The sequence below is a fragment of the Haemaphysalis longicornis genome, unplaced genomic scaffold (genome assembly GCF_048455015.1).
Source record: "Haemaphysalis longicornis isolate Haplotype H1 unplaced genomic scaffold, Haemaphysalis longicornis Haplotype H1 scaffold_3, whole genome shotgun sequence".
NCBI lineage: Eukaryota > Metazoa > Arthropoda > Arachnida > Ixodida > Ixodidae > Haemaphysalis > Haemaphysalis longicornis.
The window spans coordinates 121,922,263-121,937,716 of record NW_027526335.1 but is presented as its reverse complement, the minus strand read 5'-3'; the positions used below and the strand labels follow the sequence as shown (position 1 = coordinate 121,937,716).

At 49.5% G+C, this 15,454-nt stretch overlaps 1 protein-coding gene across 1 annotated transcript; it reads right to left on the bottom strand.

Annotated features, from left to right (window-relative positions):
- Window positions 1-2,462: 2,462 nt before the first annotated feature.
- On the bottom strand, window positions 2,463-15,223 carry LOC144173410 (uncharacterized). Its single transcript, XM_077701852.1, has 3 exons — window positions 14,932-15,223; window positions 11,411-11,749; window positions 2,463-2,982 (listed from the first exon to the last, which is right to left on the bottom strand). Exons 1-2 carry the CDS (start codon window positions 15,130-15,132, stop codon window positions 11,501-11,503), a joined length of 450 nt encoding a protein of 149 aa, XP_077557978.1. The 5' UTR covers window positions 15,133-15,223; the 3' UTR covers window positions 2,463-2,982; window positions 11,411-11,500.
- Window positions 15,224-15,454: the final 231 nt, after the last annotated feature.

Below are 15,454 nucleotides of genomic sequence, written 5' to 3'. Positions count from 1 at the left end.
TTGCAAAAGAAATTGCCCTCAAATGACGAACTTCAGTTCCTAGATATGAGATCATACCCGGGTCGAACATCTTTATTGTAGCTACGCCCTTCGATCTCAAAAGAATGTTATGCCCTTCACGTCCGCTCATTCCAAGGTAGTTTAGCGAGGAGTGGCAATGTTCGTAATGAAACATTCGCCGTCATTGTGCCACCATAGAGACCAAGGCAGTCTTGATGATCAATCACGGCGTCTGCGGTCGGCGGGCTTCCCAGATTCACTTCTGTGCAGCTTGACGTACAAGCTTTTGAAAGGCAGGCGGGAACCACCACTCTCACAGGAGCCTCCACATGAGAAGAAAAAATGGTTGCAGTCATTCCGTGCATACGTGGAATAAACTGCAGACTGAAGAATATAGTAGGAACTTCATCGGGTGCTGACCTCGTTTTCTTCGCACCCAACCAATTAAGCAGCCTGTGCCGCAAAGTAAATTGCGAAGGTTTTGCGCCGAAAACACTGCCCTAATACCGCATGTATGCAAGACAATGCATCCGCACAAAGGATCTCCACAATGAAAATCTACCATAATTACAATGCCTGTAGTTGCACCTAAAAATAAGTTTTTCCACAAATTTGGGCAGACAGCGCGGAAATCTTCCAGTCGATTTAGACGCAGATGGCGCAGCCTACCATGTTGATTTAATAATGATTCAGACATTCTGTTCCGCAAGCTGACCGAGAGGGTCCAACTAAGGAGGAGGTGTTACATCCTCCCTTCGAAGAAAATCCTAAATAAAGTTTCTCTCGCTCTCTCCTCTCTCGCTCTCTCCTGCCTGGTGCCGTGCACGATGCAAGAAGTTCCAACGCTGTATGGCACCAAGCGACTCTTAGACATGATCCGTATGCCGACAGCTTCCCGCATATTTTTTGTTGGGCTTCAACCAGGCCACCATGAGCGACCAAGTGGCCAATGTGTATGGCGGAGGTTTCTTCGTGACCTTAGGCGCAGGCGGGAAGAATGGTTGGTCATCAGCGTTGGTCATCAGCGCCCGCCTCGCGCTGCGACCCCTGCCTTCTAAGACACCGTTAACAACTAGTTCTTAAAAATATGCTGGGGATAAGATTGTTTCTGGAGACATTGACGTAAAGAACGCCAGACATCTCATACGGGCATCCTCTGAAGACCCCTTTCCCATGATTGCCTCAGTCGAGCTGCGAGGGAAGGCGCTCGGCAGCTCGGACTTGCAAAGAAGAGTCTCGCGGAAAGAGCTGCTATTGTCACCGGCAGGCTGCGGCTGCCGGTCACCGAAGGCCCTTAACCAGGCTATTGAAAAAGTTTCTCACTCTCTCTTTCTCTCTACCTGAGTGGGCACTCGTACTCGTTGGCGGGTTTTGGCTGGGGTCGTTCGACGTGCAAAGCATAGCCTGTACAGAGTAGTGTCGTGCTTCTCTAGGAGTAAAGGCATCTGCTATCCACCAATGCCTGAAAATCTGCCGCCTAAAACCGCGATGATTGGGGTGATGGTCTCGTGTACCACTTGCGTTTACGTAAAGATATCGATAGCGCAAATGTTTGTGCTCGTTTGGTATGCAGTGCTCACGTAGCTGCCGTGGTAGCTTCATGATGACCACAAGATATTCGTTACATCAAACATCACACGTTGAGGAAGATGTTTAGAGTTGCGGGAAGAATTGACTGCGCTGCAACTCCAAGACACCGGCTTTGCTTCAGGCCTACCTAGCTCCCCATTTCTAATGCTCATTTCACCGAAGTTGATTACTCAGCAGCGGTGACTAGACTGTACAAATAACCTTTCTGGTGCCTGTCTAAAACACATTCAATCTGTCGCAATCTACCGCTCACATTGTCAATTCGTCGCATCGAAAAACTCCTGGCGTTTACACCACCGAAGCTACACATGGCCGATGAGGCGCGCCTTAGTGGAGGGCTCCGGATTAATTTTGAACACCTGGGGACATTGACGTGCGCTGAAATGTCGTCACACGGGCGTTTTTGCTTTTTGCCTCTATCTGAAAAGCGGCCGCCGCTGTGGCCGGAATCAAACCCACGTACCTAGACTCAGCAGCACAACGCCTTAGCCACTCAGTCAGCGCGGTGGGTAATTCGTCGCGTTATTGCTGTCAGCTATTATCGTACACAAAGCAACCGCTAAGCAATCACAGCGTAACGCATAATTTAACGCCATGTTAGTGTCAAAGAACTGAGTAAGACAGTACAATTTGCTATTTATACACCTTTTGGCCGTTATGCTATTGCATAGCCCAGTACCTGAGCTGTAGTTTTAAAACAAAACAGCGCTTATATGGTGATTTGCTACTCCACAAAATCATTTATACTCCAGGTCAGTTCAGCAATCTGCTGCGTTGAATTCTCAATACAGAAAGCACCATACACAAAGCCCTCGGAACATTATGTTCTCAATGAGAAAACGACGCCATCACAGCAAATTTAATGCGTTTTATTCAAAATTTAGCACTCCAGCGCATAGCTTGAAAGTTTGATTTATGGCACAGCATTTGTCTCGGTAGGTCATTCCAACAAGTGGGATGGCGAATAAATGGCTGTTCATTTCGCTGTAGCATCTGAACTAGTCGAACCCATCGGCCCACCTTTTGGCAGATACTGTTTTCTTTCTAACTTTCAGACAATGTGCATTGATAAAAGAATCACTATCAACTTTATGCCACCAAATCTACACAACCCTTGAATTTACCCAGTTGCACTGGTTTGAGCAAACTAGATGTGCCAGGAAGCTATGGCATGCGTTCCGCGCTGAAGACTTGGAAAGTCACGTAAAATTGTCAGCGTGATTTTTAAAATGTACCAGCAGCCTACGACCAAACTTATGGAAATGTCCTGTACGTCCTCTGCGGCACAAACTTCTTCCAATGCGAGTCACATCATTGTGAGTCCCGTGCCGCCGTCTAATCCGTCCATTCGCCGAGCTTTCCTCCGGACGACTGTAGTTTTCGTCTTTAACCCTTCAAGAAATAAAGACAAAAGAAGGAAGATAAAATTTTTCCAACACTCCTCGGTGCAGCAACTGACAAAATAAACACAAAACACAGGTAAATAGAATAAATTTCCCTGCCCCACCAGACGCCGTTTGAAAAGGTTGCGCTTTACATGGCCTCGATGTTGTCCGGTCGTTTTAGATGCTACTGCATCTCATTCACTCGCCTTGTCCCTCCATACGGCGTTGTTGTTGTCCGTCCACACCCCTCCCCCATTCTCCTCGCCGCGCGAGCTGCGCTCTCCGCCGCTCACCCCCTCTCCTCTCCAATAGCGAACACTCTCTCGCGAGGGGCATTGGATTGGATTCGATTGGCTTGGCTTGGCTTGGATTAGATTGGATTGGATTGGCTTGGATTAAAGTGGATTGTGTTGGATTGTGTTGCGTCATAGCCGCGCCACGTTGCGTCATAGCCGCGGTCGTTCCAGCACCGGCGTTCCGATTTCTGGCACGTGCATACACTTGATCTTCGCTGCCAATTGCCCGGTGGTCCCGTTATTTCACCATCCACTACCCGTACACTTCAGCGACCACAAGGCCGTCATCGTTAACGTTACGCCGCGTGTTAAATAAAGAATACATCATACGCGTTCCTTACATGTTTCACGCAATTAGAGAATCAACCCAACGGAAACACCAAGTGAACCTCCAAGATGCGTCGCATCTCCACAGGCTTCCCCTCGCGGGAAGGTGGGGTAATTTTTTAGCTAACAAGCGGACAGCGCTCCGCTGAAAGTTGTTTAAAGAAGACGGTACTGGTGAAGCAACTAGCTGTGTATATGCTCGCTTCACTGAAATGTCGTCAAAATACAATTGTCGTCGGGCACCACTGCCATGCAGCTTCCCCGACAAAGCTCACCCTATTCCCTCCCACCCTCCTCTCACAATAAGTTTAATAAAGGTGAGTTGAATGCATTTCAGTTTTCCCTCTGTCGCACTGCTCACGCGCCACCTGTCGGGACAGCGTTCATCTCTTTTTTTTTTTCTCTCCCTGTAACAGCACGAGCTGTTACCTTTGTCTGCTTTCTTGCTTTCATCTGGCAGAAGCTGGAACCTATCTCGGCCAATTGAACGCGTTATTTTATCTTGTCATCATAAAAATCAACCCAACACGTATCCTTAGCTAAATGAACCTGGAAGTTCATTGTTCTGTACTAACATTTTGCCTCAAATGTGTCTGAGGAATCGTTATTCTGCTAAAATGGGGACATGTATGTTTTAGTCCAGTTGTGTTGTAGTTTGGAATGGTCGTGGCTATAAATACTTCATTTTGGCGAATTGTTTCAACTTTATCTTATCATAAAAATCAACCCAACACGTATCCTTAGCTAAATGAACGTGGAAGTTCATTGTTATGTACTAACATTTTGCCTCAAATGTGTCTGAGGTATCGTTATTGTGCTATAAAATGGGGACATGTATGTTTTAGTCCAGTTGTGTTGTAGTTTGGAATGGTCCTGACTATAAATACTTCATTTTGGCGAATTGTTTCAACTTTTGGGAACAGCTCGCATGACGCACTGGGATAAGATGCGTGCATACACACAACAAGACGGCGAGGGCGCGGACGAAGGGGAGCCTCAAGATACCTCGTACAAGACATGGGCCGATAAGCAGAAGAAGATCCTCGACAAATTCACCAAAAAAATTGCAACTACAACGAAGGTACCTTTCGTCGACAGCAGGCTCGCTCACATGTGGGCGGCCCGACATTCGCTCACAAAGCGCTGGAAGAGGCAAAGGCGCCACAGGAAGCTCGCGCGTCGCATAGCCGAGCTTAACAACGAAATTTCGCAGTACGTGGCCAAGCTCAGCAAAACGAACTGGCTGTAGGTATGCGACGGCCTTCAGGGGCAGTTGTCCGTGGGCCAGACATGGAAACTGCTGAGGTACCTCATAGACCTCGCAGGCAGCAAGGCAGCAAACAACCGGTTGCTGACGAAGGTTTTAAACACGTACGACGGAGACGGCGACCAGCTTATGACGGCCCTAGAAGACCACTATCTTCAAACGGAGCGAGGGCAACACCCGACCCCGCGAGAATACACAGGACCCAGCAATGAAGACCTCGACAGGCCGTTCACGATCTCCGAGTTGTGGACAGCAATTGACAAGAGCAACATGAAAAGCGCTCCGGGGGGAGACGCCATCACCTACAGGTTTCTCGCCAACATGAGTGGTAGGACGGCACAATCTCTGCTCGAACACATAAATAAGGCTTTGGAAACCTCACACCTCCCGCCGGAGTGGAAAGAGGCTGAGGTGCGATTCATTCCCAAACCGGGCAAGGCCCCCGCGATCGAAAACATGAGGCCAATATCGCTGACCTCCTGTGTTGGCAAGGTGATGGAGCGCATGGTTCTACGTCGCCTTCAGGAACACCTTGAGATCACTGACCAACTTCCGAAGACGATGTTCGGGTTCCGCAAGCATCTATCAACACAGGACGTCATGCTACAACTTCAAGAGCTGGTGATCAAAAAAGCTACGCGAAACAGCCCCAGGGCAATCCTCGCCCTAGACCTCAAAGGGGCATTCGACAATGTTACTCATGCTAGTATACTCACTAACCTCAATGAGACGATGTGCGGGCAGCGCACTTTTGGATATGTCAAAGACTTTCTGTCCTCCCGTAAGGCACGAATCTCAGTGGATGAAGAGCGGTCGGAGCCCATTGAATTGGGGGAGCGGGGAACCCCACAGGGAGCAGTGTTATCACCACTCCTGTTCAATCTGGCCTTACTGCCACTGCCACGTCTGCTAGACCAAATCGAGGGAATCGGACACGCGTTCTACGCGGACGATATTACTATATGGACAGAGCGAGCGGGTTCCGACGGCTGGATGTAGGAAACTCTTCAGGCTGCAGCACTCACAGTGCACGAGTACGTGAAGACCTGTGGACTCAATTGCGCGCCACAGAAGTCGGAACTCCTCGTAATCCAACCAGGGAAGCCCCGCAAGCAGACATCCACATCCAAATTGACGGCACCAAAGTCAAGCCGACAGACACATGTAGAATCGTCGGTCTCCTAATACAGGACAATGGCAAAGCACACGCCGCCGTCGACAAGATCAAGACCAGCGCGGAGAAGATCCTAGCCATGCTGAGAAGGGTTTCAACTAGAAACAGAGGACTGAAGGAAGACGACGCCCTCAGACTCGTGCAGGCATTCATTACATCCAGGTTAACATATTCGGCCCCGTATCTTAATCTCAAAAAAAACGCAAAAAAACACACTCGATACCATCATCAGAAAGGCCACCAAACAAGCCTTTGGCCTACCCATCTATTCGTCGACCCAGCGCCTTCAAGCCATGGGGGCACACAACACACTCGACGAACTCATAGAAGCCCACCTGTCTAACCAGCGACTCCGCCTGAGCCAGAGAAATCATGGCCGCGCGGTGCTGGATAGGATAGGGTGGCGCAAGGAGAGAGCAACAATCAAGAGGTCCATCCCAACTGAATGGATGACGACAATCACCACGAAGCCCTTACCCCGGAACATGACGCCGGGTAAAAATGATGGCAGGAGAGAAGCCAGAGCTCAGGCGGTTTAATTCCAAAATGCAGCGGATTGATGGAGTCCCATACGCGTCCCTCGTCAAGGGCAGCAGCAAAGCAGCAGCGGTGGTAACCGACGGGGAACGGTTGATAAACAGCGCTGCAGTCAACACCAGAGACTCAGCGACAGCAGAGGAAGTGGCTATAGCCCTGGCGCTCGTCCAACCGGGTGCCAGGGTGGTGGTCACCGACTCCAAAAGAGCATACGGCGGCTACAGGAAAGGGGTGATCTCCTCAGAGGCAGCCGCGATATTAACGAAGAACAGGGCGCCGGAGCGAGCCGTAGAGCTCGTATGGGTGCCTGCCCACACACAGGTAGCCGGCAACGTCATAGACGATTATCATGCCCGAGCGATGACCCTCCGGGCAGGGCAGGACACCTACACCACCAACCCGGTGCTCACGTACAGAGAGATTACCTCCGAGTATAGGGAGGATCGGCGCACCTTCCCCTAGCCGCACCGCACCCTGAGCAGGGAACAACAAACAATCATCAGGCGCATTCAGGCGGGTTCACTTACACACCCAGTCCTGACGAAAAAATTCCACCCAGAAACCGAAGAGGACACTTGTCGATTTTGCAGAAATAGCATAGGCACTCTCGCACACATCCTGACGGAGTGCAATTCACTCAAGTCCCCTATCCCCCCCCCCCTCCACCCTCCACTACCCCACCCCATGAGCGATGGGAGACCTTACGGTCCAGCCCCGCCCTGCCGATCCAGCTCGCGCTGGCGACCAGGGGCCAGGAGCTGCTGGCCGTATATGGTTCCCGAAACCAGGGAACCACCCCGTCCGACGTCTGAGAAGACGCCGTCATTTTATTTGAGCTCAATAAATGTTTTCTACTACTACTACTTGGTCGTAAGGCTGAATTAAGGGGCAGGCAGACAGACAAACCAAATTTTTTTCTTTTAAGTAGCCCAAGAGAGACCATCGTCTTTAAAAACTGCGTGGCATTTCCGTGCTGTAGCCCAGTGGATAGAGTGTGCAACCTGGAGCTCCCAAAATACCTTTAAAGCTAATATGACAAATTTCCTTTACTTACCATGAATTACAATCCCCCTTCCAAAGTCATAAAAGGCAGTGTGTTCAAAATGAGGAAGTATGAACAACCTGAAATAGGCGAGCGCGAGTGTGGCGTTTCTGCGGAAAGCGGTGGGCTAGCGTGACGTCAGCTAGTGGACTTTCGTATTTGTCGCTACCTTCACTCTGGCTCACTCCCAGTACAGTTAGTAAGGTTCGATGGACTTTGTTCCTGTGCTTTCCTATGTTTTACGTGCTCGTAATATTTATCATAACATAAAGCCTTAAATAGCGCTGGCGGCTAAGGTGGAATCCTGGAAGACCCCAGAGTACGGGGGGCAGTTGATCAGCTTTTGTTTCTCCAATCTGTTGCGGATTTTCTAACTTCGCAGTTTAATTGTGGACACTTCCGGGATATCGTCATAACCGTGCCAGTTTAAGCAGCCGTTTTGTTACGGCAACAGTAGCAGCGTCAAACATTTGTTGTACAGAAGCCGCCCTCAGGTCATTGTCCTCGGGAAAAGGTTTGTTTGCTCAGCGGTGACGTCGCACAAATGTTTTCGATGCAATAATAACGTAACCAACACCCATTTTGCGCATGTATCATCCTTGTTTGCGCCCATAACGAGAGCGTGTCGGTAAGGTAGTGAATGCAGCGTAGCCTGAAGCAAATCCAATCCTCACGAATCCTCTGTGAACCTTTGCAACATCCCTAAACTGTAATTGGTCTCTGACAGGGGTAATACATAAAACATGTCGAACGCGAAAATAACTTTCATCCGATACCAGTTAACAACAAACAAAAATTTAAGCGCCCCACCATTCATACGGTGGCCTATTGCCCAGAAAAGCTTTTTTGATGTCATTCAGCTTCGCACACTCCCAATACGCAGTCCGAGACAGCTAAGCTCTTCTTATGCGTTGTGAAGGCGAAAGCATTAAGGTCCGTTTGAATGCCTGAGGCGCCGTGTGTCCTTAAAGAGCATTGTTGTTCTAGTTTGCGCTTAAACATCACAGTTTCAACGGCCCAAGAAGGGACACTGAACAAAAGTGAAGAACAGACAGGTCCAAAGCGCTGCGATCCTGTCCGTTCTTCGCTCTCGTCCAGAGTCGTTTCTTGCGCAGTTTAAACATGATGTTTTGTGCTCGTGTCATGATGTCGTCCTTGTCGCTTTGGTTTGTGATCCGGCTTCGATCCGTTCATTTGGTGTTAGCCGTGTAATGGGTGAACTGACGACAATAGGTTTCCATCGCTGCTTGCCTGATAGCTAGTTCTTCTGCGTTCTCCTATTCCTTTCATCTGCGGTGTGCAAGTGTGGAGGGCCAGCTCTCGGTAGTGCCGAGTTTAAGCCCACGCTATGCAACGCCTCGTGCTATGGAATGCCTCGTGCTTCGAAATCTCCTCACCGCGCCTTCTCTCCGTGCCACAATTACTGTACACGGACAATTCTCCACTGGGGGCGCATGGGGTGATTGATTGTGCGGCTTGAAATGGCGAAGCCAAGCCTGGGCAAAGAATGGCGTCATGGTCGGGGACTCCTGCGGATTGACTTGATTATTTTCACTCAAAAGAAGTCGACATTATGAAACTGAACCGAAAGAAAACTGTGAAAATGTTCGTTTAAAAAGTGCCTGTGACTATCTTTAGTTTTTAGTGTGTTTTATTTCAATGTGATATCATAATGCTGGCGTATGTTTTTAAATGCATGTTTTAATGTTTTAGTGTACGTTTACTTCTGTGACTGCATTGTGACCACTGCCGATGGGTGTCCGGAGCCCCGTCAAGCCGCAACTGAGCGGCTTTTTCTCCGGCCCCCCTTTTTCGCTGTACTTTTTGGAGCGAAAGTAGAACTGATTGATTGATTGATTGATTGATTGATTGATTGATTGATTGATTGATTGATTGATTGATTGATTGATTGATTGATTGATTGATTGACTATCCGGGTATCTTTAACGTGCACCAGTATCTCGACACGCCGGCGTTTCTGCTAGGTACGCACGCGGTGCATGCATAGAAATGCTAGAGGTAACCAGCGTCCATGTAAAACCGCGTAGGTTTTGCGTAGAGAATAGATGTGGCATGGCGGCAAATTTTTTGCGAACCGTGAACAGAGTAAGCGATGGAAGAGATACGAACGAGAGATTTGAGAAAGCGCGTGGAGAAAGCAGCCTTTGAGACGTTGCCATCGAGACGTCAAGTTGAAGCGCGGCTCACAACTTGCCTTTGGAAACGCGTTGGTTGCCCTCCGTCTCGACGGGCTCCGTTAACGCTGCCAACGCTTGTACGTGTTGTAGAATCGAGTGTACAAGCAGCGCGATGCGGCAAAGGGGGAATAGGAATGCGACGAAATACCTGTGTTGGTGGACAACAAAACAAGTTACAGGCAGCCCATGCCTCTGCTAAACGTGGCTAAATAAGATGGTCAGAGCACTTAGCAATCTTGGTACGGTATACTAGCGGGGTGCAAAAGATGCCGCATTGCCGACTCCTGAAGCAGGACCAAGTGCGTAAATTAAGGCCGAGGCTCAAGCTGGCGGGGTGCAAAAGATGCCGCATTGCCGACTCCTGAAGCAGGACCAAGTGCGTAAATTAAGGCCGAGGCTCAAGCTGGCTAGTGAGTACGGCGGGTTGCTCAAGTACTTTTTTGAGACCCACCAATGGATCTTCAATCATTTTATAGGGTCAGACGCACGAAAAGACGCTGAAAGCAGAAAAAAATGATCTCACGTCAAAAATTAAAGCCGTTCCACTCAATGTGAAAGCTGTCGGAAGTGCAGAGCAGTGATTAGCCATAATGGGTGGGGGCACCGTTACCCGCTCACTGCTACCACCTGTCACGCTCTTCGCTGCCCTGTCCCACTCCTCTCTAGATAACTGAATATAGAAAAACAGCGCTAAAACGGGACAAAAGAACGTGACAAGACTTTTGTCCCGTTTTAGCGCTGTTTTTCTATATTCAGTTATGTACCAACAAGCCCGCACCAACACACTTTTTCAGTTCTCTCTAGATAAATCTGCAATTAAACTTTCCCGCCTTCACAGTGCTCGCGCGCCCCCTGACTGAAACTGCGTAAGTGGGAGTTCTTTTCTTTTTGTGCTTGTTTTAATTACGTATGCTGGAGCGGTTTTGCGGCATTTCCAACGCGCCATTTTTCTTTCTTGCGCGGCTGGAGCCTTTCTGCGGGATTTCGAACACTCCATTTTTGTCTTGCGCGGCAGGAGCCTTTCTGCGGGATTTCGAATGCGCCATTTTTTTCTTGCGCGGCCGCTTTTTTCGCTTGCTATCGTAAGAACAAACCCAACGACCGTTCCTAACTAAATGAAAGCGGGCGCTGCCTGTTATATACACAGATTTTGCCTGAAATGTACCTGCAGTTTTCTTTTCTTTGCCCTAAACAACGGGGAGATGCATGACAAGCGGCAGCGGTTGACGAGGTTCGAACGGTTATGACTGCTTAAACCGCGTGTTTTCCGAAGCATCGGCGTGACTCCCGGACGACGGTACACCAGGCTCTGCTTGGCTCTGTTATCTCGCTGCGCCGCCTGATTCCGGCAGTCGCTTGACATCGACCGTTAGCGAACTACGACAATAAGGCGAGCCCATAAAGTACTATGTTCTTAAAAACAGGTATTGTGCAACCAGGCAGCGGAAAAATACGCTTTGACTGTTCAAATCGCCTCTCCACCTGTTCGTTGCCGATAGCGTGCAAACAAAAAGCGCCAGCTGGCATAACATACAACACAACACGCTGCCACCGACGAGATTCATTCTGAGTGTTAATATCGCTGCGTACTCACTCGTCACAATGCGACCGATGCGACGGAGCCGGTACTGGCGAACGCTGTGGTGGCTGCATCACGGGAGGGAGGTTGCAGTGAGCAGCGTCGCTACTGCATGGCGTACATCCTGGTCCACTCCTTGGCCGTGGCGTCGTACTGCGCCCGGTTGTTGAGGTAGAGCGAGGCCACCTTGGGCATGAGCGGGTCGTGCGGGTTGGGGTCGCACATGAGCACGCATATCGAGAGCAGCACCTTGGCGATGGACAGCGCAGGTGACCACTGCGCCTTCAGGATGTCCAGGCAGATGTCGCCGTGCGTGCTGATGTTCGGATGGTAGATCTTGGTCAGGAACATCACCTGCGCGCACGCGCAAAATAACGGCGGCCAGGCGATCAAGCGACAGCCCTCGCAGGCTATAGGCAGCTCGAGAAGTTAGCCGCCACGAACATTTCAGGTAGTGTATTCGTTAAAGCGAAGACGGCTACAACACGTTACAACTTAAGAGCAACTGTAGAAGTTGCCCCTCCATCTTATCACCTTAGCCGGCTGTTCTCCGCGCAGTGTAAAGCATGTGTTACTGTCGGGATGCTTCTAACCTAATCGGTTTATAATAAATTGCAGCGACGTCAAACAATCTAGGTCAGAAAAAGCGCACGACGTCACGTACTGGGGGCAAAACGCAAACGCGCCTTGATGCTGCATGCGCTTCCGTCGCTTTAGCGGAATGATACACCACAGAAGCCCTTGCTATTGTTAGCATGTACCCGAGCATTGTTTCCGCCCGGTAAGTACCCGAGTATATACAAAAGATGTGGCCTGTTTTTCATGCCCGTGCAACTATCATCATCGTAGGTCACGTGACCTTGTGTAGATGCGGTAGGGATAACAACATTTAATTGTAAATAGTTTATAGTCAACTACAATAGTTGCTATTATTTATGACAATTTTTAATAGTGACCTAACGCCGAGGCTGAATGCTCGCATTACGTTCCAGTAATCATCATCTCACGTTTCATGTTCATGGAAAGTTTCTGGCGCATCGATTAATCGCAGTATTTCTACCTGCTGTTGAAGTCGCCAACGTAACTGAACTTCAAGTACTATGGCGTTGAATGCGGGACTAATCAAATACCTTTTTGTGGTGTGCAATATGAATCGAATCGGTTAGCCTTGAGTGAGAAGCAGTCGAACGATTACTCGCTGTTTAAGATGCGAACGCATCTCATTCACTCGCCTTGTCCCTGCATCCATCCGGCGTTGTCGGCGTCCACCCCACCCCCATTCTCCTCGCCGCGCCAGCTGCGCTCTCCGCCGCTCACCCCCTCTCCTCTCCGATAGCGAGCACTCTCTCGCGAGGGGCATTGGATTGGATTCGATTGGCTTGGCTTGGCTTGGCTTGGATTGGATTGGATTGGCTTGGCTTGGCTTGGCTTGGCTTGGCTTGGCTTGGCTTGGCTTGGCTTGGCTTGGATTGGATTTGGATTGGATTGGATTGGATTAAAGTGGATTGTGTTGGATTGTGTTGCGTCATAGCCGCGGCAGACGCACTGGCGCCGGCGCATGTGGAGTACTCTCTCTTCCGCGGTATCCTCTCCTTCGGGCGCGCTCCGCATATAACCGGTGTGCCGCTATCCGGCGGCCGTTCGGTCGACGGTTGCTCTCTGTTGCGCTTGAACCCCCCCTCACCGTCGCATCACACCAGGGTTCCCGCGAGGGGAGGTGGGCGTAATTTTTAGTGTGTTGGGCTGACCCAGTCTTTTCAATGCAAAGGATGTAAGAGCGAAAGCTGGGCGAGTTGGCAGTGGGTGTACCGCATCGTGGCGGTCGTGGCAGTGGCGAGTACCGCATCGTGGTAGTGGGAAGCGTGAACTAGCGACGGGTACAAGAGGAGAAAACAACACCGAAGACGACGCCCTTCGTGTTGCCTTCGTTTTTGTTTTCTTTTCTTGTCCGCGTTGTTATTTCCGTTTTCCACCACCACGAAGGATGTATTCTTTTCAGTTCTTTTGCTGGAGCCACCAGGCCGAATCAAGCGGGAAGCTTGATTCCGTGCCCAACACTGCTATCCTTGTCGCCTTCATCGGGAAGTTTAGCCCAAGATTATTGTTATGGGCTGTAAAAAGAATCAACTTTTCGCTTTGAGCAACCGGTAGTGGCAACACAAGCAATCTGCGAAGCATCAAAGAAGTCACTGCGCAAAAACAATCTCTGCCTGATTTTTATAGAAAAATTTGTGACGAATATGCGCCGAGTAATGATGCCTTGCTCCATCTGGTACCAGCTTTTAACGCACGAATGGACTTTTTAGCACCTGCTGAAGTAACACAGTCTATCAGTTCCGTGGTGTATAAGTACCGCACCGGGCGTTAGTAGTAGCGACCTAGGTTGAAGTCGAAACGTATTTCTTCCTGGTAGCAACGGTGAAATTCAGGCGAGGCTGTATATGCCGATCTTCGCGCCGTAAAAAACGGACAAAACCAAGGGATAAGGAACCTCGAAAAAGCGCTGAACTTCAACTAAACTTTCATTGGAGTGACATGAAATGTACAATTTTATATATTTGTAGCCCTGCTTGCTATTTTGCTCCTTTTAAACTTTTGTTCAAGTTCAGTGCTCGTTCTGTGTGACTTTTTATAAGTGCTATTCGTTCGCGCTGCAATAATGAATTGTGCTTACACGAAATGTTTTGTGGAAATTTAGATAATTTCTTACAGTCGTCCGCAATATTTTGCCCATTTGGGCCGATGGAGCAGTGAGTCCCCGTGCTTAGTTGCGTGAATGTCATGTAGTGTCCAGCACGACTAACAAGGCGAAAGTACACGGCGCGGATTCATTCTACGCAGATGCATGGTGCGAACAATAATTCCAGCAAAATTGGCGGCCTGCTTTTGCGCTGGATATCTGAGCCCTCAGAATTTTGCCATATGGTGATCTGCAATGGCTGCATCTGTTCTAGTAGGATAAGCTTGAGCTGTAGTATAAGCACGAGCAATATTGATTGATTGATTGATTGATTGATTGATTGATTGATTGATTGATTGATTGATTGATTGATTGATTGATTGATTGATTGATTGATTGATTGATTGATTGATTGATTGATTGATTGATTGCGCTCATGTATCTGATGCGCTCATATATCTTATACGATATGTGAGCTTTTTCAAAAGGGCTGGAATTTGCCCAAAATACGTTACTGATACAAACGATCTTCACGTTATTTCCAAATAATTACTGAATCGCTATCGCTCCGGCAATGGCGTACAAAAACGCCTTGACATGAAGCAAACAATCTGTCTGCATGATTAAAAGCACGCTATTTAAGCTTGTATCGAGCCTCCCTCTCACTTTGTGTTTGTCTCTCCCTACAAACACGCACATAGCACTCTGCCTTTCTTCAGCCCTTTCTTCTCCCTCTTTCCGCTTCGTAGGCCTGCGTGTGTGACCTCATGCCTGGATTCGCGGACGAGCACTCTGCTATCCCGCGCCAAACAATCTTCTCCCTCTAGTATAGTGATGCCGTAACGCGCGTACACACCTTGGGCGGCTTGAAGGGGTAGTCCCTGGGGAAGGAAATGGCCAGCTTGAAGACTCCCCCCTCGAAGGGGCTATCCGCGGGACCCATGATGGTGGCCTGCCACTTGAACATGTCCGACTCGTCCACCGGACCCGCCGAGCAGTTGGCCGGCGGGTCCCTGCTCAGGTCGCCCAGCTCCTTCTTGATGCGCTTCAGCGCCATGTCGCCCGCCTGCGCCAGCTTGCACGCCTCTCACACGACTCGAGCACCGGCAATTTCAGAGGCGGCTCCGCCGCTGATGATGATTAGGTTCTGGTCACCTGTCCCGGGGTCCGCCGACCATCCCCTCCAAAGGTGAAGAACGCTGCAAGAACACAATCATTGTGGCCGGTCATAACTCTAAGAGCTCGTCTAATTATCCCAAATCTAGTACATTGGGAGTAGAGATAACTGGTGGCAAGGCTACCCTTCGTAACCTCTGAGCGAGCACTGAAGAAGCCGAAATGTATCGATGAGAAAAATTGGGAAGTCTGCCGGCCGCCGC

Coding starts and splice junctions, on each gene's coding strand:
- LOC144173410 (XM_077701852.1), bottom strand. CDS start 15,132: ATGGCGCTGAAGCGCATCAAGAAGGAGCTGGGCGACCTGAGCAGGGAC. Junction 11,750..14,931: donor ACCCCTTCAAGCCGCCCAAG/GTGTGTACGCGC, acceptor GCGTGCGCGCAG/GTGATGTTCCTGACCAAGAT.